The 24,836-nt window shown below is 52.5% G+C and overlaps 9 protein-coding genes across 9 annotated transcripts; 5 read left to right on the top strand and 4 right to left on the bottom strand.

The window, feature by feature from the left end:
- Positions 1 to 836: 836 nt before the first annotated feature.
- AYO21_07321 (hypothetical protein) lies at positions 837 to 2,365 on the top strand (the record flags this gene model as incomplete). Its single annotated transcript, XM_022657278.1, has 8 exons — positions 837 to 930; positions 980 to 1,013; positions 1,085 to 1,428; positions 1,496 to 1,663; positions 1,716 to 1,790; positions 1,843 to 2,096; positions 2,148 to 2,224; positions 2,290 to 2,365. The coding sequence occupies 8 exons, from the start codon at positions 837 to 839 to the stop codon at positions 2,363 to 2,365; spliced, it is 1,122 nt and encodes a 373-aa protein (XP_022510451.1).
- Positions 2,366 to 2,866: 501 nt separating this feature from the next.
- Positions 2,867 to 6,946, top strand: AYO21_07320 (hypothetical protein; the record flags this gene model as incomplete). Its single annotated transcript, XM_022657277.1, has 3 exons — positions 2,867 to 2,960; positions 4,080 to 4,189; positions 4,244 to 6,946. The coding sequence occupies 3 exons, from the start codon at positions 2,867 to 2,869 to the stop codon at positions 6,944 to 6,946; spliced, it is 2,907 nt and encodes a 968-aa protein (XP_022510450.1).
- A 620-nt stretch (positions 6,947 to 7,566) lies between these two features.
- AYO21_07319 (phosphatidylserine decarboxylase) lies at positions 7,567 to 9,180 on the bottom strand (the record flags this gene model as incomplete). Its single annotated transcript, XM_022657276.1, has 1 exon — positions 7,567 to 9,180. One exon carries the CDS (start codon positions 9,178 to 9,180, stop codon positions 7,567 to 7,569), a length of 1,614 nt encoding a protein of 537 aa, XP_022510449.1.
- Positions 9,181 to 9,511: 331 nt separating this feature from the next.
- AYO21_07318 (hypothetical protein) lies at positions 9,512 to 11,635 on the top strand (the record flags this gene model as incomplete). The annotated part of the gene is made up of 2 exons (XM_022657275.1): positions 9,512 to 9,796; positions 9,854 to 11,635. 2 exons carry the CDS (start codon positions 9,512 to 9,514, stop codon positions 11,633 to 11,635), a joined length of 2,067 nt encoding a protein of 688 aa, XP_022510448.1.
- Positions 11,636 to 12,413: 778 nt separating this feature from the next.
- AYO21_07317 (hypothetical protein) lies at positions 12,414 to 14,003 on the bottom strand (the record flags this gene model as incomplete). The annotated part of the gene is made up of 1 exon (XM_022657274.1): positions 12,414 to 14,003. One exon carries the CDS (start codon positions 14,001 to 14,003, stop codon positions 12,414 to 12,416), a length of 1,590 nt encoding a protein of 529 aa, XP_022510447.1.
- Positions 14,004 to 15,624: 1,621 nt separating this feature from the next.
- AYO21_07316 (hypothetical protein) lies at positions 15,625 to 16,410 on the top strand (the record flags this gene model as incomplete). The annotated part of the gene is made up of 1 exon (XM_022657273.1): positions 15,625 to 16,410. One exon carries the CDS (start codon positions 15,625 to 15,627, stop codon positions 16,408 to 16,410), a length of 786 nt encoding a protein of 261 aa, XP_022510446.1.
- Positions 16,411 to 17,118: 708 nt separating this feature from the next.
- AYO21_07315 (hypothetical protein) lies at positions 17,119 to 18,063 on the top strand (the record flags this gene model as incomplete). Its single annotated transcript, XM_022657272.1, has 1 exon — positions 17,119 to 18,063. One exon carries the CDS (start codon positions 17,119 to 17,121, stop codon positions 18,061 to 18,063), a length of 945 nt encoding a protein of 314 aa, XP_022510445.1.
- A 652-nt stretch (positions 18,064 to 18,715) lies between these two features.
- Positions 18,716 to 22,203, bottom strand: AYO21_07314 (hypothetical protein; the record flags this gene model as incomplete). The annotated part of the gene is made up of 2 exons (XM_022657271.1): positions 18,716 to 21,182; positions 21,248 to 22,203. The coding sequence occupies 2 exons, from the start codon at positions 22,201 to 22,203 to the stop codon at positions 18,716 to 18,718; spliced, it is 3,423 nt and encodes a 1,140-aa protein (XP_022510444.1).
- Positions 22,204 to 22,934: 731 nt separating this feature from the next.
- Positions 22,935 to 24,778, bottom strand: AYO21_07313 (hypothetical protein; the record flags this gene model as incomplete). Its single annotated transcript, XM_022657270.1, has 2 exons — positions 22,935 to 24,483; positions 24,537 to 24,778. 2 exons carry the CDS (start codon positions 24,776 to 24,778, stop codon positions 22,935 to 22,937), a joined length of 1,791 nt encoding a protein of 596 aa, XP_022510443.1.
- Positions 24,779 to 24,836: the final 58 nt, after the last annotated feature.

The following is a 24,836-nucleotide window of genomic DNA, read 5'->3' as shown; positions in this document are numbered from 1 at the left end:
GGAGACTTTGAGCTGATGCGCAGGTGTGCTCGTTCCGTGAGCACCGAACGACTCTTGACAAGACTAAGGTCTGTAAGAGTTCGAGGCCCAGGAGCGGCATTCGCAGGTAAGTCACATAGCAGAAAATGACTTGAGGACAAACGGTGGCCATGCCGCAAATATACAGCGATACCGCCTCCTAACCATGTCATTCAGTGACGACAAAATCTCTATTTACTCGTAGATCGGACGAAGGGCAGGAGCGATAGGAGTTTATCCCCTAAGCGGCTATCTGGGGATATTCGCCTCCGCGTCCAGTAACGTCACGAATGTCAAAAAGATATCAGAAGCTGCATCCAATCAAACAGAGATCGCCAACACGAGCAATCAAAATCAAAGGCTTGATCTCGCCTCGGATGCCATGAACTGCACAATGGCTGTCAAAGATCCTAATGAAGGACAGCTTATGTTTTGTTGCTATTCGTGCGCGCAGACCAGCAGGAAGAATGAGTATCGGAAACCCAATAGAGGTTGTCCTCCTGCGGCAGCTCAATTGGGTCCCCAACCTTAGCATTTCCCTTGCTTGACTATTAGTCCGAGATAACGCTTCTGAAAAGCACATGTCGGACTTGTCCTCAAAGTGGGGCGTTGCCATATGTGGCATGGACATCACCAACACGGAGCTTCGTCCGCTTGACTTGAAGGGCGCGGAGCAATCTGAGCCTCAGCTATCGTTGGTGTCACACAGGTATTTAAGCCATGAAAACACTTGCGATAAGACTGTCAAACAGGGGACGAAACCTTTACAAGAATTGCAAACATCGGACTGTCTTGTCGTAGGACTCGGAGACCATACCATGGCGAATCGCGGACGGACGCTGGACCCTGAAGTCTTCTCGATCAACGATCTGAAAGACAAGGCGTCCAAAAACCTCCCCAAGATGTATCGAGGTTAGACAACGCTTGCACCCAGCTATATCCATGCCAATAACGCAGACAGAGTACTTTAACGAGGGCGCCATGGACATGATAACGTGAGTTTATGGGTCTGATCTCCAATCGACGGAGAAATCGGTCAAAATAGCCAACGTCTCTGTTTCGGCAGTCTTCGAGACAATGAAGCCGCCTTTGACAGGTATCGGATACGACCTCGTATTCTGCGCAATGTGTCCACAATCGACACGAGTACCACAATATGGGGAAGTAAAGTGCTATTCCCGTTCGGGTTCTCCCCCGCGGCTATGCATCGACTTGCTCATCCAGAAGGCGAAGTGGGTACTTCAAGGGCCTGTGCAGCTCTGAACGTGGCGATGGGACTCAGCGCCTACTCGACTGACTCGCTGGAAGACGTTATCAAGCAGAGTGAGGGAAGGACAAACCCGTATGCTATGCAGGTCAGTCTTCTGAAGAGTCAAGAGTTGACCGTACGACTATTGAAGAGGGCCGAGCGTATGTGGCAGACAACTTTGTTCCGTTTTCCCAACTGCATGGCTGGCGTAACTGACAATCTCCACAGAAGCAGGCTATAAGGCTATCCTTCTGACAGTTGATGCGCCAATGCTGGGACGACGATTGAATGAGTTCCGCAACTCCTTCTCTATGCCGAAAGGCACCTCATATCCCAACATTGCTCCAGGCCTCGACATGAGCAACTTAGAGGGAGGAGACAATGAATTGGCCTATGGTGGGTGTCCTGCTGTACTCTGTCAGTGCAAGCGTCCTAACGACCCTTGAAGAAAACGGTGTGAACTGGGACGAAGCCATCTCATTCGTCAAACGTCACACAACCCTGGAGCTGTGGATAAAAGGAAGTAGGTCGAATCTCCAGACAAGAAAACTGTGAGGCTGATCTATCTCTTTCAGTATACACCGCGGAAGACGTGGCCACTGCTATCCATTACGGGTTGGACGGTGTGGTCATCTCCAACCACGGCGGACGACAACTGGACAGTGTCCCTGCGACCTTGGACGCTCTTCGAGAATGCGCCCCCGTTGCAAAGGGCAAGCTCAAGATTGCCATCGACGGCGGGATTCGACGTGGGACCGACATTTTCAAAGCCTTGGCTTTGGGCGCCGATTTCTGCTTTGCCGGACGAATCCCAATCTGGGGATTGGCAGTGAGTATCCGTCTTGTCTGCAATCCCCTCGAACTCACGCCATTATATTAGTACAACGGCCAAAAAGGGGTAGAGCTGGCCATCCAGCTCCTGTACGATGAATTCAAACTCACAATGGGTTTGGCTGGGTAAGTGAATCTGTCAGAATGACCTCTAATTGATGGTGTACCTGAGATTCTGATTTTACATACAGGTGCAAGACGATCTCGGAGATCAATCGCGGACACCTCTCAATTTTAGAGAGCAATGGTGTTCTATCGAAGCTTTGATGTTGGAGACTCATGGGCTGCTGCGCAAGAACATAGTCTGGGGTAATGGACAACTGCACAGAGGATAGGAAAGGGGACCTAAAGCAGGCGATGTACTGAGATATATACTTGGTATATGTAGGCAGATGTTTGCTTCTACAGTGGAGAGAACGGATATGGAGGGTCAACCACTGTCAAGTCTCGAGAAAGCGAGTCTCTGGTGATTCTGAACAATTTCAATCAACAAATTTCTCACCTCTAGTGATCAACCCCACGATGGTCTCTGTCGTGCTTACAAGGCCCGCAAGGCTGATAGTCTCGGTGACGGGATTAAATTCTTCCGAAGCCCCTCAGTGGCTGCGCCCAGACCTCAAATCCTAATCTCGACGTTACAATCGAGTAGGCCAGGCAGGTCATCTCCCCAGTATAAGAGTCGCAGCATTGTATTGAGCCAGGTGTTGTCAGGCTTTCGCTATATCAGCTTTTGAACTCCATCTCACCCACACACCGACTGTTCGAACCATGGCTGTGCGAACGGAACCTGCACGCCCGAACATCTTCAACTGTGATCATGCTCTTGCCTTTGAGCATGGAATCATGCCGGCTTACGTTCAGAGTGAGGGGAAAAATCCACAGAAGATGATGTGCGATCACAATGTGTAGCATGCTGGATTTCTTGAGGGTATGACCTGTCCGAGCAGTTGCTGTTCATGGGGACTTCTTTTGATGGCTTGGCTGCTTGGGCAGACATGGCTTCCGCGATTGTCTCCCTTTTGTCGCACTTTCCCGGATCTGAGAGGCCAACATCTGTTTTGCAGTCGGAATGGAGCTGCTACGCTCTCGTCGCTTCCGGGTACGCCTGGGTCGGAGTCAGCAAGAGGCCCTATCTCTGTGTTCTCCTCCTCTTTCTCTCGACGTTTCTTCATCCCTGCCGAACATTGGACTTCGAGGCCGTTGACGTGCAGCACTTGGATTGATTGGTACCCTTTGGACGACGACGTTGCTCATAACCATCCAGCTACCACAAGGACTCCTTTTGGTGCCTTGAAAAGTTCTTCGCTTGATCTCGTCGAGGATACGCTGCTGGTGAGACAATACTGTTGCGACAACTCCTCCCATCCTTTCTCGCATCTTGTCTTCAAACCGCCAAAATCATCTTGTCTGCGCTTCGCCTAGTGTTGTTGTGCCCTTGGTGAGAATCTTGCAGAATGTCTTGGAAGCTGGCCGAGTTGAGATGGCGTCAAGATGTTGGTCTCAATGAGAGCGGCCGGGAACGCAATGGTAGATCAGGTCAAGACAACCACATTGAGAGCGAAAGGAGTAAGGTGATCGAATGCACAAAGCGTGGTCGCTCATATACTGCGCCGTGGTGCCGTGCCGTATTGGGGAAGAGCCTGGCGGAAGACTCTGTCAACAACAGAATTCGGCCGGACCCGAGACCACTGCCGTTATCTACTGGTCTTTCAGACTCTTCAACCACTCCTCTTCTTCGAAGCAACCAGGACACAACAGGCAGCTTGACAGGACATAATCACCCTCTCTCCGTTGTTGAGAGAGACACCCCCCAGTCCGATCCGTCGCTCAATCACTGTATACCTCTTTCTCCACACACGTCATTTCGACGCCAAACCAGCCTTTGTCCTGAAATCTACCAGAGTGAATGGGCGTGCTCACCACTGGATGGTGCGTTCTTCTCTTGACGTGTAGACAAAGACGCCACTGACTATCCTGGTAGGCAATCAGCATTCCCCAAAGAGTTCAACGTCGCCTGTGCAGACCGGCGAGAGCAGCATAAGCGACCAGACCAGACAAGAACTGACAAGTCTGTCACAACCATCGCTCACTGTAAGTCTCCTTTCCATTCCACCCTCAACAAGGTAAATCGCTCACGATGGACAGAACTTCAAGGCGGACCCAGACTTACCGGGCCAGTTTGACTTCGAGTTTGTTCATCCTCCAAGTTTTGGGCTCCAGCTCTGCAGACCAGCCCAGGTAGTTGGCCACAAAGCAGAAGAGAAAGGCTCGTATTTTGAACATCGCAGTGTCTGGCGGCGGAGTCAGTCCTTTTCACCAAGCGCCCAACGCGTCTCACTGGAGTCAACGCATCATTCTGATTCAGCTCTCCTTCAAAACTTTGCCATGGATGACCTGGCTAGTCATTCAAGTCCGGAGCCTCGCACAACGCGTCCCATTTATCCAGATCTGCCTTCTGCATATGCGCAGATCCAGGGCCGCAGAACTGCAAGTCTTCAGCCAGTCTCGTCAAGCAGGAGCGCAACCCGGTTCCCTCTGAGCTCGTCAAGCTCGTCTTCTGAAGATGAAGATTACGAACATCTGCCCTTTGAGAATGACGCCATAGAACTGAAAAACCTGCCGTACCGAAAAGTCCATTCAGCTCAGGGTATTCTGCGGGAAGCCGTTTATCACCAAGCGTCTAGCGCAGTGCTTGAGACAACCGTGGACAACGGCGATCCCGACCTAGATTGCAGAAGAGGCTCGACCACATTGGATGACATTGTCTCTCAATATGCAGATGCCAATCTCACAGGCTATCAGACACACAATATCAGGATTGACGATGGGGCGTATGTTGAGCCGGAGCCATTGAATTGTGTCACAGACAGCAAGTCGGCAAACGATGCCGCTTGCTTTGGAACTCCAAAGACACGTCAAGGTTATGTGGTCTCTGGGAATCAACTCCATGAGCCTTATCAGCATCGTGCAGAGAACCAACTCCCTCGAAACCATGACGGCTTTGGAGCAATCGATGACGATGATGAGGAATGGATAACAGTACCAGAGACTAGCCGCAGTGGCTTCCTGACTCCTTCAAAACTGCGATTTCGTCTGGCCAAGAGAGGGACTGCAGACACGTCTGATACCACTTTGACCGGCAGAGGGAGTCCTGCGTCACCCTGGGATCCGCTCTCGAGCGCAAAACAATCTGAACGGCGTCCCCAACAACAATACAAAGATCCTTTGAACTTGAAACGCCATCATCATTCTCCTAGTCAAAAACCATACAGAGAGACAGCCCTAGGGTGCAGACAGCCGCTTCACAAGGAGTCGTCAACTCTGAAAACAGGTGGTCAAGTTGTAGACGCGGATGGACGAGTCTGTCGTCTGGATTCTGCCGGCGCCCCTGCTGTTAAGGCACAACATCATTCACAGCCCAAACCGCGCCCCTTGAATCAAGTTTCTTCAACACATCTCACTCCTCTGTCTCATTCTACACGATCTGCCACGTTATCATCATCTCGACGTGTTCAGAGCGCTCTCCAATCGAGTTCGTTACTCCCAAGAATTCCAGATGACACTCTTGTATCGAGCTTTCTCTCCCCAAAAACCATGACCTTCTCGAACGGTACTCCACGAGCAACAGCAGAAAACACTCTCACGATACCCTCGATTTACGACGACTCCCTCAACAGCATCGCTTCAGCTATGGAAAACCCTCACTTCACAGACAAGACTCGCCAATCTCTCATCACCTCTGCCAATAACAGAAATTTCGTTGGTGAACAAGTTGAAGGTGACAAAACTGAATCAGCGGCTATTTGTGACATTTTCGCTTCATCCTCCGACCATAGTTTTGTTCAGCGTCACAATATTGAAGGCACGTACATTGCCAGTGGAGACGCGGAAGCTTTAGCTGCTCGACATTACAACGAAGGAGGTTACAGATTCAACGACGCCGACATCTCTCGATTTCTCCGAGACAGCCGTCTTCTTCGCCAGAGACTTGATGACAGACACAAACACGAAAACAATGACGCCATATCCAGGCAGCAACGTGTTCTGGTCACCGGGAGCAGCATAGCTAACGTGTCATCCGACTCAACCATGTTGAACCGTCTTCTACACGCTCGAACCTCCTCCAGCAGTCACTACTCTACTATTGACGACCCTGCTCGAATTACCGGTCAAGTCACACACAAATTCAAGCAATTCCTGAGCAGCAGCGGCACTGGTACTGGCACTGCAGACAGCGCAAACTCCGAGTATTCAAGCCTCGGGAGCGTTCACACCTCAACCAACAGCACCTCTCGCTCCTTGGTGATCCAGGAACCGGACGAGAACTTCGACACATGCGATGCGATCATATATTGCCATCGGTGTCCTTCGTTCCCTCTGAGCCCTGAGGTGCTAGGAGTCGTGAGTCTCGAGAACTTGGGCCGTGTCCCATTTGAGCGCCTACAACTGTCCCACGACGGGAAATGGCTCGAGAAGGGCTGGTGTTTCCTGCACGAGCGCATGGAATACAGCCATGCTGTCCTCGCCGGCAACGAGGCAGCCATCAGCGAAGACCTCCGGTCTGTCCAGCGTAAAGCTGGCAGACTGCTGTTGGTCTTGGGCGCGGCGACGTTCTTGGTGGGTGGGTGGACCCTGATCCAGTCGATCGGAGAGGGAGGCCCTCTGGCCACTTCGGCCATGGCCGATCTGACAAGGGTGTTGGCTGGTGGGGAGGAGGGGGTGGTTTGCTGTGTGCATCCACGGGATGCAGCAATGGCGCAAGCCATTGAAAAGGCGGCGGTGTCGGTGGTGGTGTTGGTGGTTATCGGCGTGTTGGCGGTGCTGTCCTGGGCGGCGGCCACTATTTAGGTGGTTCGCAGAGGTTGAAGCAGGCGGGCGAATGCCCTTGAAATAGGTTGAATCAATACGAAATGAATATGTCACCAGTTGCCTCTTTCTGTGTCTTTGCCATTCATTGCCTTTTTGAAGTGTTTCTGCGTGTTATCGCCATCGAAGAGTGGAGTAAGGAGAATACGCAACAAGAAACCGAGGCGGAACATGCCACTCCCGGTGAAAGATTCTTACTTAAGTGGAACTGACACCTCGCCATTCACACAAGCACATACTTGGTTGTATATGGCAAAGGAGCCCGCCAGACACAAAAGGGAACACGTACGGAAAAAAAAAAAAAAAAAACTCCTTGACGTTCAAGAGCATGTAATAGGCACACATCAGCAATAGGATTGGAAATGGCGGCGGTATACATCTCAGTGAAATGACCACTATATACTTCCCAGGTTGCTCTTACTGTACATATCCACCGGGTTGGGTGCCGTCAAGATAGACGGCGGTCGTAACTATCACGCTAAGCAAAGCAAAGCAAAGCAAAGCAAAGCAAAGCAGGCGGGCGACAGGGCAACAAAAGGAAAGGGTAGGTGTGTGGGTGGCCGGGTGGTCAAGGCGAGGTGAACGCTCGCTCACGACCACTACTATTCCTCATCGGCAACGACGTACCCGAGGGCCTGGCCCATTTTGACCTTTTGACCCCTTTCGACAGCCCATTTGAAGCCGGGCTTCGACTCGGTACCCGCGGGAGCTTCGAAGACGAGTACGACGCTGCTCCCCAGCCTGAACCCGCCCATCTCTTCACCGCGGCGCAGTGCATGCCCACCCAGCACTCTGCTCGCTCTCTCGTACGTGGCTTCGCTGAAGCCCGAATACGGCTCGCCTTGTTCCGCGGCGGCAGCGGCTTGCCTGTCTGCCTCTGTGTCCGTGGTGAGCGAGTTGGTACGCAGCTCCTTATCGAAATTGATCACGATAGATCCAACATTTGTGGCGCCGACGGGGACGTAGGAGAAGAAGCCGTACTTCCATCTCCCCAGGAGCACGACCCTTTCGTTGAGTGTGAATAATCCCGGTAGGGTGCGCTGAACATAGGGACTGACAGAGTATAGTTCCCCAGCAAAGTGGCGGCGAGCTGTACACACCCAGCTGACTGGCGAGTGAAAGCGGTGGTAGTCACCCGGTGCAAGGTAGACTACGACGTAGTACAGGTTCGAGGATCTGGTCGGTTGGGAAAAGATAGACCACCAGGGTTGGGTGCTCGCCAGATCAGCCGATACGGCCGCCTCCGAGGATGGAGCGGACGGCATGGATGCATCTTGAGTTTTCACTGGGGCTGAAGAAGACTGCGTTCCCGAAAAGAGGTTGGGCAGTGTGTAGGAGATGCCGTTGACGTTGGCGAATTCCTCGTCAGCCGAAATGGACTTTGCGTCCGTGCCTCCGGGTGAATCTGATGGCGTCTGATCTTCTGATTGTGCGGAAAGTTGCGAGTTGGGGGAGGGTGGCGCAATTCTTCCGAGTAGGGCGTCGACAGAATATGTCATTCCTTTGACTTGTTCGACTTCACCGTTCTCGATTGTGCCGAACTGAAGCACTCTGGCATCGGCGGGAGAGAGGACCGCGTTGGGATCAGGGTCAAGAGGTCGGAGTCCGGGTTTGATCTCGCGGTAGAAGAAAGCAGATAGGTTTGGGTAGACGTGGAGGTCAGGTTCCGCCACCTCATCGAAGTTGACACCAAAGATCCAGCCATAGAGCTTGAAACCGGGGACGCGGAGGTAATAGGGAATCGTTAACTCGTTGAAGCGACCCCAGACTCGAGAGATAGCCTTTAAGGGAAGGGTGGACATGATCTGGACCTGCCAGCCACCTCCTGATGGATGGATTCTCTTTCTCTTTGGAGGGGTGGGTTCAGTCCCCTCCGCCGCGCCCTCTCGCCTCTGAATACGTATGAATTGAAACAGGCCCAGGAACGCAATGCCCAAGCCGATTGGGATCGGCTTCCATTCGACTCGCGTTGACCGCCATGCTTTCCCAAGCCGGGAAGTAAAGCTCTCGTTGTCTCGTTTCTTCTTCTCTTCTTCCCATAGCCTCCTGCTGTTCGAAAATGTCCGGCGTTGTTGTGGTGGGATGCGGGCCTGGATGTGCCTGAATGGAACGGGCCGACAAGGGATTGGTTCATGCAGAAGTTGCCTGCACTGAGGAGATAATGTCGACCGTCGATAGAGACAGGCTCTGCCCACTCGCGCAGCAGCGGCAGCCATATTGCATGTTTGTTGTCAAAAGTAGAAGCGAGGGTCGAAAAGGAAAATAGCAGACAGACAATGACACCATGAATCTGCAATCTGGAATGTGCATCTGGAGTTCTGGGGGGGGAGTTTTCTCTGCTTCTGCACAATGACGCAGTTTTGGAGGAAGCAGTGCCGATCGTGGTTCTGATTGGCTCATTTCCGACGCGTCTGAGACCACCGTAAGAAAGTCGCGGAAGTGTCCTTCCAATTCTCCCCATATTAAGGCATGAGGCTATCACTATTGTCTATCTTCTGTCTCCCAATCATATGTTGATGATCTTTCCCAATCCTTAAATCTCTCAGCATGGCCTCGTCGTCTCCTGCACCACAGCAGCCCGCCCAGCCGTCGGATCTACCTCCCTTGGACCAAGATCATGTTCACCTGCGAATCACCTACCTTGTTACTGGCAATCCACGGCCACCACATTATCTGGGGAGCCTCAATCTGAACACCACCATATCTGCACTCAAGGAGAAGATTCAGACTGAGCTGCCTGAGCATCCGTCTCCCTCAGAACAACGGCTCATTTACCAGGGTCGTCCTCTACTCCGAAACGATGCTAGCCTGCGGGAAATCCTCAGAATCGAAGTATGTACATCTGTAATGCCTTCAGCAAGACAATTCTGACCGCTGTCTCTTCTTTAGCCTGGTGCTGTGCCTGATATCCTCCCGTATACGGTTCATATTGTGATCCAGTCTCCGCAGAATATCTCCCAGCCCCAGCCCCAGCAACCGTCAAACTCCGTTCTGAACCCCCCTCCACCACCACCTCTGCACCCTGGTCACCAGCATGCAGACTTTGCAAGCCCTTTCAGAGCCGCTGAAACATCAGCCAATAGACTTCAGGAGTCGCTCGTCCGTATACAGCAGCAGATTGAGGCCAACAGAGCGGATCTGAGGACGGTTCAGCAGAGAATAGCGTTACAACATAACAATCTCGGAGGACCACCAAATCTCATGAATGGTCAGGTTAATGTCAATGGCCAACCGCTGCCTGCTCCTATTCCGCAGACTTTTGCCGTGGACTTTCATTTCGGCCTTCCCCCGGATCAGCGTGCACAGAATCAACAACCTCCGGTCCGTCTGAATCCCCAACCTCATCATCTGCCACCTCACACATCAACTCCTACACACACCGTTCAGGAATTCCAGGGTCCGAGCGGACAACGCATGACAGTTGTGTCAGAGCACATGAGCTTGGTGATCCCAACCCCAGACCAGGCCCCCGGATCTGGGCAGCCCGCTACACAATCTCAACCGCCAAATTCATCGACTCAAAGACAACAAAACAATATTCCGCCAGCACCTACGCCGACCACATTTGCCCCACCTATCTTCTTGTTTCCTTCATCCAATTCACCCATCCATGTACCAAGCGCATCTGTGCAGAATCACCTAAGCATCCCTCAAACATCAAATACGATGGCCTGGCTGCTATCGTCACCAATGGGCCCCCAGGCATTTCTGTTTGCTCCGGGCCATGGCTACTTTTCTACTCTCCCTTCGAGGCCACCGCAGGTAGCCGACAGTGTGTCAGATTCTCAAGTTCAAGCAAATGAAGCAAACGCGATAGGGGGAGCTCAGCCGATACAAGCGGGGAATTTTGACCATCCAGATGCTAACCGCGCAATAATACGAGCGAATCAGCCGCTACCTATCCCGGTTCTGGCACAAGCGCAGCAGAATGGAGAAGACTTTGATCTCTTCGCATTCATCATTCAGAGGGGGTGGCTTTTCTTGCGACTCTACCTGTTCATGTTTGTTTTCTCCGAACCGGGCACCTGGAAGCGGTGGTTGATGATCCTTGTGGCGGCATTCATCTGTCTACAGCCTCCAGATGGTCCCCTTACGCTCCTTTTGGCAGCCGCTCGCCGTCACCTCGATAATCTTATTGGCCCACCTCCACCGCAACTTGCACCTGAAGCTGCGGCTCAGCAACAGAATCCCGCCGCTAATCAACCCGGTGTAGGCCCTGTACAAGCCGGGGCTGGTATACAACGCCCTGCCAACATCCGCGGAGCTACGACGATGACCCCACAAGAAGCGATAGCTCGTCTGGAAGAGGGGCAGAACCATGATCCGCGTTCCTGGCGCGACACACTGTATCGTGCTGAGCAGAGTATAGCACTGTTTCTGGCGAGTTTGATTCCTGGTGTGGGCGAGCGCCATGTCAGGGCGAGGGAGGAAGCAAGAAGAGAAGAGCAACGTCGTATAGACGAAAGAATCCGGGCGGAGAACGAAGCAGCTGCGCAGAGACAAGGTGCGGAGGAGGCAGATGCCCCGGTCGGTGAAGGGCAAGGCTCACCAGCAGAAGGCCCAAAACCCGAAGTCGGCGTGGAAGGATCCCGAGAACAGAGCACTTCAACCTCCGTTGAGGTCCGTGATGGCGAGAGTGGATCTGCCGAATTACGGAATAGAATCTCCTGATTCCATCCCTGGCTGAGCAGCGATGCAGACATGATCAGTTGACCAAGACCACAGCAGAAAAGTTGTATTGGAGTCCAAAGTTGGGGACCACTGGCTCCGTTTGCCCAGTTGTATTGAATAAAATAGCAATGACGATACCCAGAATGACATTTCATGTTTTGTCCCCAGACAGCAAGCACCAAGCCAACCATGAATGACGACAGGTCTAGATGCTCCGGTAGACGAGGCGAGATGAAAGGATTCCTGTAAAATTTTCATTGAGACGCTCTCCTTCCCTTCCTTCGTTTTGATAAAATGCTCCGATCCTATGATGCTACTTTATAATATGGCAGTCATGAAAAGATAACCCAAGCATATGTACATACTGTTACAGATCTAGAACACCACAGATACGAGGTTCCGGATGGCTTTTGCAAAATAAGATAGAAAGGAAATGATGGGACAGGGTCAGATGGAACGAAAACGAGCCAATATTCATTTATTTTCCATCCACTTTTAGGACCGGTAGGGGGAATGACAAGAAACAGGAAGTACGCAAATCCTTGAGAAGAAAAAAAGAAGAAAAACGAGGGCCTCTATATCCCTCCCTCCCACTTCCCCATCCTCCCTTTTCTGGCTTGGTCCCTGGAGCTTCCAATAAGACTTCGACCTGCATACCTGCATTTTCCAGCCTGTTGTACCTCGTAAACCCTACGCCTCCGAGTTCCCTCCAGCGAGCTGAAAGTCCATGCAAAATGTCTGGTGAGGCCCTGATCGGATGTCTCGACGCCGAGAAAAGTCAGGTGGTCGTTGCGGCAGGCGCTGTCTCTCCTCCCTTCTTCTGTTCGGGACCGCGGGCGGACTCCTTGGTTCTCCACCACCCACTGAAGATTTCGCGCTTCAACAGCTCCCGCACTTCCACATTGGCAAAGTGCAGCGTGGCCAGGGCGTCTTGCAGACTCGGCGCGCCGCTCGGGTAGATGATGTGCAAGCCAGAGTCCAGGGCCGGGTCCGGGCGGAATTTGTCGTGGTAGGCCTTCTTGCCGCCGATGGGCAGATGGCGGAATGCGCGTCGGTAGCAGGATTTGGTGAGTGCGGCCGTGGGCCGCGACAGGCCTGTGACCTCGTCGAGCTGTGAGGCTGGTTCGAACCCGAAGCTCAGATAGCCGATGCCGGCTTGCTGAAGAAGAGACATGGCAGAGAAGACGAGGAGATCGGTGATGCCTTTCGGTGCCGTTGGCGTAGCACAGTAAGGATCAATGTGGTATCCCTTGTTCGCACCAATCTTGCGTAGAGCGGCAAAGCCGTTGCATTGGCCTTGTCGATCCGTGGTATAGAGATATGTCATGAGCATCGGGATGGCAAATGGATCGAAAACAGTCATGTACGCCTGTGGCTGGCCGGACTGGTTACGAGACTCTCTCCACAGGTCGTACACCTGGCGCAGTTCCCGCTCCAAAGCCTCGTCACGCCCCTGAGCTGGAGCATAAGCTTGGACTGATATGCCCCCTTTTTCAGGGTCGAGGAGATGCTTGTTTTGTGTAACCATCCTCTTCTGCTCCTTCTCCTGGAGGACAGGGTTGTTGAGAGGATTGAGGACTCGCTCGGTGCCGAATCGCATAGTCACCCATTTGTGCTTGCTTGCATATGATGCGAACTCGTCCGTTGCACCCAGAAAGACCACACCCCAACGCCGCCGTTTACGCAGCCGACGAAATTCAGACAAAAGATGATTGTACCCTGCTGGGTCGCAAAGAGGATCACCCCCAACAACGGCAACATTGTTCCTGACCTTGTAATAAAGCGCTGCTTGGCGATCCTTGGTCATGAAGAATCGGTAGCTAGGGTCGAGGATCCCCATGTGGGAGACTTTGCCGAAGCGCTCCACCAGGGAGCCCAGGGCCGAAATGGCCGTAAAGTCGTCGAGTGTAAAGGTATGGATATCGTTATTCTTTCTTCTTGGTTGGCCAGGAATATGGTTCAGGCTCGTGCTGGAGGAGTTGAAGCTCACAGTCATCGAAGTAGATATGCACTGCTGATGTTCACAGACATCGTGGGCAGGCGACAATAGGCCTTGGGAAGAAAACGAAGTCGTCAGAACGGTGGTGCTGCTCTGGTTAAAGTCGATAAATCTTGGTCCCAGTAAGGCTTCCCGCTTGAGGAATTGCAGACGTTGAATGATGTTCATCGAGTCAATGTCCCTGGCTTGGGTCATGAGGATCTGCGCCAGTCCTCCGCCGAGGTCTTCGGAAAGAAGAGATTTCGCCTGAGGCACCTTAGCCGTTGGTTTCTTGCGTGGTGTTTTTTGCTTGGCTGCATTGTTGATATTCTGTACGTGTGCGTGGGAGGCGTTGTGATTCTGGGTTGCTTGGTCTAGAAAGGAAGCCATGTTTGCTTGGAAGATATTGTGCTCGCCAGTATTGAGCTCGAGATGAATATTCCTGGAACTTAAGGCAACGGGATGTAAGGTCTTGCGAGAGTTAAAAAAAGGGAAGGATTTGCACTGGAAACCTGGTGCCTATTTGAACGTTACCAATATCAAGACTGTCACTCCACGCAGCTAATTTAAAAGCTTTCTCTCCATAAGATATGCAGAGTGATTCGGTTCTAGAGGGGACTGCGTCTTGTGCACAGCACCCCGTGGTGACGAGTATCACCAGCACACTCAACGTCAACAACGGCCGAGTACGGGAGTCCCAAATTTGGAGCCAGAACCGCCTCACACTTCCATTCTCGTCATTGTCTGCATCTCGCCATCTGCACGTCTATACATTGCCGCGCAATTGGGGGCTGGGGTGTTCATGGAAGACTCAAAGACCGAAGGAAGCCACGCAAGCTTGTCTGGACACCAGGTCAGGCAGACGCAATTCGATTGGCGGAGCGCCTTGCTCGGGTTTGAGGGAAACCGAAGGTTCTGAGCCTATTGAAGGATGGTCTGGTGCTTGATCTGACATGGCTCGTATTGCTTTACTGTAAGCAGATGCCAGATGCCACTTTCTGCGGATGGCTGCCAGAATGTTCAGGCCGCTTCGCGTATACGATGCACATGTCCTCTCCCCCTTTTCAGGTGGATCTGGTTGGAACAATATTTGAGGGGTCCAGCCTTGCAAGGTGCGTAATTTCTTGCCCGCCCATGTGCCCATGTTTGCTGCCCGGGCATCTCGTATTCTTTCCCCTTTGTATCCCCAAAGCCATAGAGTCAGATGGAAATTCCACGTTCCGAGAAATTCTTGGTCAGCCGTGGTCAGTCGAAGTCATCTTTGCTCTAGATGTAATACTCGGGAGGAATGACTGCGACTAGGAACAGATCAGACCCTAGACAGGTGGTAACTGGTTTCTCTCTCTTTACTGCGGGCATTCGCTAGGGTTCAAGTTCTGTCCTGGTGCCTAGATATATTGCGGATCTGGACTCGGAACCTGAAATACGAGAATCCACAAGCTCCCTTTCTGGGGAAAGAACCGGGGTCTCATGCCTGAATGCCATTATAAAGCTTGTCTAGTGTCACTAGCAGTGTTATCTTAGATCTGGCTTGTGCACATAGTCGGCGAAACAATTGATTGGCGTGGATCATGCGAGGGGATCAGAACGTGGTTCTAGCATTCCTTGGCCCAGCTACAGATAGATCAAAAATTGGATTGTGGTTGTTGTGGTTGCAGGTGTCGATTGTGGTGTTCTGATGAGCGCAACTCGCCTGGTTGAAACCCCGGGGCGCCTGGCCCTCGCCCAAGCGGCATTTGGCCCCGCAGGTCAGTGATGTCATTGACTTTTAGCCCTGGTGGCCCTTGACCTACCTAAGCGTGTCGAAGTCACAGTCACCCGAGCTGCAGCCCCCCATGACGCCCGAAGGGGCACCCCAAGCCACGCGGGTCTAGACTGACTTGGACATACGAGACGCCATAGCCTCGTCCGTACATGTACATACCCACCACTAGTGATCTCTACCTTCAAGCCTTCTTTCTGTTCGACTTAACGGGCGTAACTCTCTCATTGTACATACAGCCCGATACCAATGCCTCTGACTGACTCATGCTGTACTTGCGCCACGCTCCTCTCGGACGCAAAGGTGCCCTACGACCCTCGCTCAGAGAAGTCACCGTTTCATCACCGTCAACTTGATTGCTGCTCCCGATTCATATGCGCGACATGTCAGTGTAAGAACCCCCGGTTTCAGTCCTACTGCCCATTCTGCCAGATATCGTCTGGCCCGTCTGCATTGCCGAGAGAAGGGCTCCGACTGCCGCCCTCATACTCTACGACTGCAACTTCAAGAGGTTCGAGAAGGGCAGAATCGCCACCGCCCTCTTATGATGATTCGATAGGACCCTCACGGACGCCAGAGCAAAGCACAGGCCCGCCAGCCGACACCGACGACACTGTTCATTTCGTGGGGTCTGAAGACTCGTTACAATCGTTATCGCTGGCCTACAAAGTGCCCATCCAAGTCCTGCGTCGCTACAATAACCTCTATTCTGATCAACTCCTCGCTGCCCGCAAGTGGATTCTCATCCCGCGATCCCACTACACAGGTCCTCCTTTGAGTACACCACCAGATGCAGAAGAGGAAGAGCGCAAGACAAAACTGCGGCGGTGGATGATCGCTACAAAGTGTGCAAACTACAATGTCGCCCAGCTGTACCTCAAGGGCAGTGATTTCAACCTGGAGCTTGCAGTGGAGGCGTTTAGGGCGGACGAGGAATGGGAGAAAAACAATCCACTGAAAGGGAAGGCCAAGAGTAGCGGAAGGCATAGAATATCCCATGGAGCCGGCGGCAGCATTTCTCAGCAACTGTCGTGACACCAGTGTTGCTTTTTTCGATGACGTTACGACCTGTTGACGAGATGATGATGCGCTGCCACGAGAGATATCTTCTCTGGTGTTCGCATGCCTGTCGCTTCTTGCGTGTGGAACCGATGCGGACATTGTTATATCTTCGGACCAATGCCACTGATTGTCAGACCTCGTCGACAGGACAAGGCGATGACGGGTCTGCAGACAATCGACACCTCCTTCCAACCTTTTGATCTGGCAATGACGGGAATCTCTGTCCCGTCTTCTCGCACTGCTGTTAGCAACTGAACATGGGTTTGATACTATATCTCTCTACTTACAACCCTTCCTTCTTCTACTCTTTAACTCGGCCTGGAGCAACTCTTTACTATTATTATTGTACTCGTTGCTCCCCGGAGGAAATCTCGGTCGGGATCAAGGAAGATAAGCCAATGATCGGAACGCGGACCAAAATTAAGCGTTTTTGAGGCGCCCCATCTGGGCCCTGTATAAATACGAGCTCCTCGTACCAATACATATCGAGGCTGCTGGCTGGCTAGTAAACGACTCTTTGTTCCCAGGGTTTTTTGAGTCACTCGTTCCCAATCATTTGCCTATTGCTTTGGATGTAGTTATATCTTGCGCCAGTTGGCTCACTCACAGGTAGGTTCTCTTTCTTTCTTTCTCTTTTTCCGTCTTTCTCTTTCCCAGTGTCCTGCAATTCAATCATTCACTATGGCCCTGTCCCTATACAACGTGTGCGCCGTGGTCGGGGCTTCAACCCTCGGCTACGCTGGATTGCAGCTGGCGTCGGCGCTGCGCTTCCACCTCCACGGCTCTAAGCTGCAGCGCTACCACCACGGCACGGACCCGTGGGTGTTGATCACGGGGGCCAGCGACGGGATCGGGCTGGCGTTCGCGCAGGCGTTTGCTCAGCGCGGGTTCAACGTGGTCCTACACGGACGCAACGCGGCAAAGCTGGACAAGATCGTCGCGGACCTGAAGACGCGGTTCCCGACCACGGGGTTCCGCACGCTGGTGCTCGACGCGACGACGCCGCCGGGCCCGGTTTTCGACGAGACGGTGCTCGCGGCGGTCAAGGACTGCCATCTGACCGTGGTGGTGCACAACGTGGCTGGGTCGGGCGAGCCGCAGTTTGAGATGACGCTCTTCACCGAGATACCCGCGCGGCAGTGCGACGGGTGGATCAACGTCAACGCGCGCTTCACGACGCACATGACGCGGCTGCTGCTCCCGATCCTGCAGCAGCGGCAGCCGGGCCTGATGCTGTTCGTCTCGAGCGCCGTCACCGAGCTGACCACCCCCTACGTGTCGCTGTACACGGGGGTCAAGGCCTTCATCGAGGCCTTTGCCGGCGTGCTGAATATCGAGATGGCCTTCAGCGGCCAGGACGTCGAGATCATGTCCCTCGTCACGGGCACCGTCGCCACCGCCTCCTCCGGCAGGTCCGACGCCGACATCTCCTTCACGATGCCTAGCACACATACCTACGCCAAGGCCGTCCTCGACAAGGTCGGCGTCGGCAGGCCCAAGATCACCCCCTACATTGGCCACGCCGTCCAGCTCGGCATCTTCCACATGCTCCCCGGCTGGCTGCGCGTGCAAATCCTGTCTCGCATCGTGAAGAAGACCGAGACCAAGGCTGCGAAAACCGAGTAAACCGAATCATCCATCCCAACAAGTCAATCGGGAAAATGCACAAGGCGTGAGGTGGGAAAGGGGCAAGGACAAACAAAACCACCCGCGGAATTGTGTCGCTTTATATACTATATCGTGGGATAAGTCTATGTCTGGTTTTACGTCTCGCGCCCTTCGCGCCGAGCGGCGTCGATCGGATATCATGCGAGAATGAAAGACAAATTGGGAATTGTCTGTGCTGCTTTCTCCTTTCTCTGCCATTTCTTGCATCCTTGGGCTATACACTGGTACCATCGCCATGTAGGTTTACGCTTGTTGCGTGAGTGCCAGAAACGAATGACTCTATGGCTTATCAAACATTACTCAAATCAAGTTTTGACATGAATTATTGAACTGGGCAAATGTGTTCTAGAGCCGATTCTGCATAGTCGCCCGATATCATACAGCCATTTCTCTGCGAGGCATTGAGATGAAACCCAATAGTGTATCTTCTACACCTGGGCTGTTCCACTTTGGTCTCATAAGGTCTCATAAGGTCTCATATTCGAAGCACGCCAGCCTCTCCCTGCGCCATGAACCCTTCCAGCCTGCCGCCCATCGTACAAAGTCAGCGCTCCATCACATTCATACAATTGACACGAGAAGAAATAAGCCTCTGCTAAGACACTGGTGTTTAGAGGGCGTTGAGGCCGAACAGATAGCCCAATTCCCGCACACCGAGTCTGGACACCTCACGACCAGCCGTCTCGTCAAGGGCTGTTTCAACTAGGTCGCGTTTGCGCTCTTGCAGCTGCAGAATACGATCTTCCACCGTGAAGCCCGAAGGGTCGACGACGGCCTTAGAATCTCCTTCACCAATGAGAACTCGGTGGATGGTGACGTTTTTCGTTTGCCCGATCCGATAACACCGGTCCGCAGCTTGATACTCGACAAATGGATTCCAGAATGGATCAAGCATAATGACATGATTTGCCACAGTCAGGTTCAAGCCTGCATTTCCAGCTTTCAAACTGACCAGGATCACCTTGCAGTTGGGGTTATCGGTGAATTCGAGCACTGCGTCGTTGCGGTCTTTGGCGCTCATAGAACCGTCATAACGTACGTACTTGGAGAAGTCTTTGTGTTTCCACAGAGGTAATTCCACCAGATCGAGAAATGACGTGAAGTTGGAGAAGATGATGGTTTTCTCGTTCTCTCCACTATTTTTGATTTCCTCCAGCAGCTCAACAGTACGCGTGATTTTGGCAGAAGGATGGAAATTCTTTTTGAGGCGTTTCAAATACTGCCGTTTAGCAGCCTTGTTGCGCAGACCTTCCTTCCGAAGTTGTGCAAGGCTTTTGAGTGGTTCTCTGGTTCGCGGCCTTGATCTCGACCTAGACCGCTCCTTGCCTTTCTTGGACTTGGATTTCGACGATCGTTTCTTCGAGTTTTCATTCTCCTCGTCCTCGGAGTCGTCCTCGACATCGTCGTACACAACGAAACCGTCGAGGTCGTCACCCTCATCGGAGTCATCGCTGCTGTCGTCATCGGAGTCAGAATCAGCGTTAGAGTCGGCGTTATCTTCCTTCCGCTCCTGGCCTTCCACCCGATCTGGACAGTGGACGCGAAGGAAACTAGTATAGTCCGTGACATTGTTGACGTCAATCCTCGCCCTACATTGGGGGCAAACCGGAGGTCCACCGTTGTTGTCGTTGCTGGCTTGGTCGACGAGCTGATTGAGACAATCCCCACATATGGCATGCCCGCAAAAGAACACCGAAGGGTTTTCTGTGACGTCGAAACAGATCGGACATTCGTAGGCATCCAGTTCCTTGAGCCGTGCAACAACCTTTGCGTCGAGTTGCTCTGCATTGCGGATGAGTGCATCAGTATCCAGCTCTCCACCTGGGAGTTGGATAAAGTCTTTGCTGGCAATAACAAGGGCCGGGTGACAGCAGGCTTGACGAAGGCGAAGGAGGAGGACCAAGGCGTGAGAGTAATTTCGGCCGAGAGTCCCTTTCTGTAAATATTTGTTCACCTGAATCTGAGCACTTGTTTCCAGAGCTTTGTAGAAGTCAAGTTGATCCTTGTCGAACGCAACTCGATCCTCTCTAGTCTCTTTGGGAGGGAGTTGGAGAATGGGTTGACCATGTATCTTCGACTGCTTTGTTCGCCTCAACAGGATAGCCCGGAGTAGCGCCTGAAGTGCTTTCATGGCTACGTCCTTATCATTCTCATATCTGCCTCTGAGTGGGGCACCGATTCTCTTCCTGAAATGCTCCCAGTTGTTATAAGGTGGGATCCGAGTGAACTTGATGAGACTGAAGATTTCCTCGGTAGAGTTCTGCATTGGTGTCCCAGTAAGAGCCCAGCGATGCTCTGCCTGAATGCGACAAGCAGCAAGGGCAGACTTCGCATTCCTGTTTTTGATGTTTTGTGCTTCGTCAAGAATCACACGGTGGAATTTCGATCTGTCTCCAAGGATAGGGCAGTCTTCGGCGACGGACGGCTGCCAGTCCTTCAATTTCTTAGCCTTTTCATCCAGTGCCAGCTTGCGTTTCAGCTCCGATGTAAGCAATCCGTATGTCGTGAGAACCACGTCATAGGCCTTGAGAGCGGTCCATGTAATTTTGCGACTCTCTCCATGGAGGATGAAGACATTCAAACGGTATCGTGGACGAACCATCTTCTCGATTTCCCGTTTCCATTGATGCATCAGTGCTACAGGTGCCACGACAAGAGTAGGACAAGGCTTGTTATCTGCTGGCGGACGCTCTAGCATCAAGGCGATGCTCTGTAGAGTCTTGCCGAGACCCATATCGTCTGCTAGAATGCCACCTTTATTGGTGCCTTCTTCCATCCGCTTCATCCATGCGAGGCCGCTAAGCTGGTGAGGCATAAGAGTCGCCTTGAGGCCTGGAGGCTGTTGTGGAATGTGGTCTGCAGTGAGCTCTTCATCAGGTCTAATGTGCTGTAAAAGCTCTTTCAACTGTTCTTGAGTTTGAGCCTCGTCTCGGTATCCGTATGACGTGTATGGCCCGTATGCCCCATACGAGTCATACCCCCCGTATGTCACATTCCCATAGGGGGTTGAGAACGAAGGATCCGCCAGAGATTGCTTCGGTCGGCCGTTGCCAGAGGACGGATTCTTTTCGTCGTCGCTGGAATCAGAAATTGTCAAATAATTGGAGGGGATAGAGGGGATTGAGGGTGTCAGGTTGTACACTTGGCTACCACCAATGCTTCCATAGGCTGCCCATGGGGGAACCCGGTGGGAAAAGCGCCAGGCATGGCCGTCGTAGAGGTAAAGCCAGGACTGGCTTTGGAGCCCGTGGCCTCGAATGCAGCAGAAGTCAGCAGTTGAGTGGTACTAGTCAAGGGTTCCGGCTTCACAGGTGGTAATGGTCGAGTTATGTCTTGGGAGAATGAAGGCTGGCTTGCAGGAAGTCGATTGATACTGCCGTCCGTTTTGAAAAAGGACTGGGTATACTCAGATTGACGCGGGGCAATGGGTTGTGTCACATCCGGGCCAGAATCCTGAGACCATTCCTGAGAGAGCTGCTGGGCAAGTCTGGCATCGTTTTCCTCCTGCTGCTTTTGGTGTTCGCGTCTTTTCCAGTAATCCTGATTCTGCACGACCTCATCCCTTGAGAAGCCGCGAAAGAGTGGGTCGGCAAATGGATCATCGAGACTGCTTAGACTAGCAGAGGAGGCAGTGGGTGAGGGAGCGGCAGTGTGGGCTGAGCCAGGACTAGGACTTGTTCGTCGAGATTTGGATGATTCCGGTCTCCCATTGTCGAGGCTGTCTTGTCTGTAGCGCTTGCGGTTCACCAGTTCATGATGAGGCGGGGGCATGAGATGGCTTGAGAGACCAGACCCTTGTAGCTGTGCATCGTGCGAGTGTTGGCTGCCGGAACGTTGGGCGGTTGCACTCTCGGAACTTTGATCCAAAATCCTGTGAGGCAGACCGTCGTTATGTTCTCGCTTTGAGGTAGCAAGAAGACCCCGGATATGTTTCTGCAGGCCTCTGAGCTCTTTCTGTGTAGTATGTTTGAGTTCCTCGTCCTCGCTGTTGTCGAGGTTGTTCTCATCCAAGCTCTGGAGGATCGCCTCCTTGAGAGCGATTTCGTCGCGGAGGTCTTCAATCTCGGCAAGTAAAGCAGGGTCGGTTACGTTGTCCATCGTGCCTTAAGGTGTCGTTACAATCGGGCTGGCAGAAATTGCGAAGTTGAAGGGTTCTTCTAAGAGTGAGTTAATGAGTGAGTTAATGAGTGAATGTGGCGCAGGCGGGGCAACCACTTGGACAAGGCAACTCGCTGGTGAGCGCGAGTAAAGACTGCCTGACCATGAGAATAAAAGAAGCGCACAGTTGGATGCAGAAGTGAGAGGGGGAAGACAAAATAGCGGTAGTGGTCAAAATCAACAAAAGCAGTCCGTTGGCTTTGTGTTTTGTTCATTCGACAAAGTCACTTTTTGTCCTTTGTAAACTCGAGAAGCACCGACTTGACACGACTTGAGCATGGCGCAGTCATCGGGCAAGTGAAGCGCCTTCTTTCCACAGAGAAGAATGCGGCTGGGCTTTTTCACATGCTCGGAATTGAACAAGGCAGAATGTCGCGCGGCGCAGCCTGATGAACGCGGGTGAAAATCAGAAAATGTCACTTGCAGTCATTTGACGCGCCACTTGCAGACGCGTGTCACGTGTAAAGTAGATGCATATATTATGTCAGCGAATTGGATCCGGCACGTGGGTGCACGTGGCCTCCCACACCTGGTGAGATTTCTTTGTTCGAAATCTATCACAAGTCGTACATACTATGTACATCTCAAGGGAGCCATTGTATGATAAGCCATTTCAGATTCCCAGTTCTTGTGACCTATGCCCTTTCTGCGCCTTCCCATTTCCAGAATTTTTAGGCTACTCGTCCTCGGACCTGTTTGATATCCTTGACGTAGATGTTCCGCCACAAGAGAACCGACACAATGGCAAGGGCTAGGAACGCCGTTGAAGCAATCAGCATCAGTTTCTGGGTGTCTCCATATGCTCTGTTGATGGCCTCTCTGGTAGGGGTTCCCGGAGCATAGGATGATTGAACGACCAAGCTGCCGTAGATGGTGTCGAGCTCAGGTTGCGCTGACTCCGGCAGATACTTCCGCAGCTTACCCTTGAACTCGCCGGTCCAGATTGCTGTTGCAATAGTGGATCCGATTGCGCCACCGACCGAGGAAAACATTCCCTCGATAGCAATGACGACAGCAACGTGTTGGTGAGAGGCTGCAGCCATGACAGCAATCTGTTCGCAAATGACCAAGACTCCACCAGCGAACGCAATGAAGATCTGGCACATGATAATGTATCCGATATTCGAGTGTGGTTGGCGGAACCGTAACATGAGCGAGACGCCCAGGATGTTCAAAGGCAGGCCGAAGTACAGGGCGATGTTCTTGAAGCGTCCACGCCATCGGATGTATAGGCCCACCGGGATCGCGAAGAAACAGGCTCCAATGCTGTAGATGTTCATAACGTAGGCTGCATGGGTGACGGTCTGGTTGTTCACGACGATGAGGAAGGAGTAGAAGAAGGAATCCCATATGTAGAAGCTGATGAAGAGAACGGCGGAGAGCATGTTGGCACCGACAACGGTCCGGTCCGTCAGGAGCTCCCACGGAATGAATTTTTTGGGAGCCCAGAATTTCTCCCAAAGGCCAAAGGCGATAAGCAGAAGTCCGCCAAATATGATCATGCAGATGATCATGGGAGACTTCCAGCCGTCCCGCTGGTAGGAGTATAGTGAGAAAGGTAACAGGAAGAGCGCAACTCCAGCTGTGATCAACAGCAAGCCGAAAAGATCGAACTCGATGGTGTAGTATCGAAGGGATTGGAGAAAGGTGCGGTTGCTATGGCGGACAGGCATTAGGCCTGCTTTCCTCGCTTTTCGATAGTTGTAGACAAAGAGACAGAAGACAGGCATGCAGATGGCAGGGGTGATGATGGCAAAAGTGCCGAATCCCCATCGGAAGCCAGGTCCCTCAAGGAAGCGTTGTGCAGCGGGACCTCCTGCCCACGTGGTCGCAATATAAGGTGAAGAAGCGAAGGCGAACATTAAGCCTCGATTCTTGAGGTGTGAGGTATCAGCAATGAAGATGCTGAGTGAGTAGCCGACCCCATTGTAGCCGACCCAGTAGAAAACTTGAGCTGCGGCGTACGTCTCGACATTTTGGCACGCAGCCATCATGATCAGACCGATTGTGAGCAGGAACACCATGAGGATGAAACCTTGTGGGCGGCCCCAGACATCCAAGATCTTTGCAAGCGGGAGCTTGCTCAGGCCGCCAATGATCTGAGAGAGGATGCCGGTGGTGGCAGTGAGGGAATGACGTTGAAAGTTGCTGGTGACATATGGAGTCAAGACTCCTGTGATCTGTTGTTGAAGCGAATCAACAAAGTAAATGAGGAAGATCCTGTGTCGCCGTCAGTTGCCCTGCTTGGAAACTTGATACCACGGTCAACCTACAGCAGATAGGCCAGGACAAGTTGATTTTTACCCCAGGCCTGTGCCGTGGCCTGGATCTTCTGGACACCGGTTTGGGCATCTTCATCGACCGCGAGAGAGTCAGACTCGACTGTTGAAGGTCTTTGCGAATCGACACGAGCTCCTTTCGCCTCATCACTCGAAGCAGGGGCTTCTGAGTCGCTGTGCTGGTCGACAGCTACAGGTGTAAAGTTGGGCTTGATCCAAGCTGCGTTGAACTTCATGATGGAGGGTTGAAACGATTGAAAGACGACTGAGATGCACGAGAGAAAAAGCGAGCGT

Source organism: Fonsecaea monophora, assembly GCF_001642475.1.
Source record: "Fonsecaea monophora strain CBS 269.37 chromosome Unknown Scaff55, whole genome shotgun sequence".
Taxonomy (NCBI): domain Eukaryota; kingdom Fungi; phylum Ascomycota; class Eurotiomycetes; order Chaetothyriales; family Herpotrichiellaceae; genus Fonsecaea; species Fonsecaea monophora.
The sequence above is the reverse complement of the archived record's forward strand: the minus strand, read 5'-3'. Positions and strand labels throughout refer to the sequence as shown.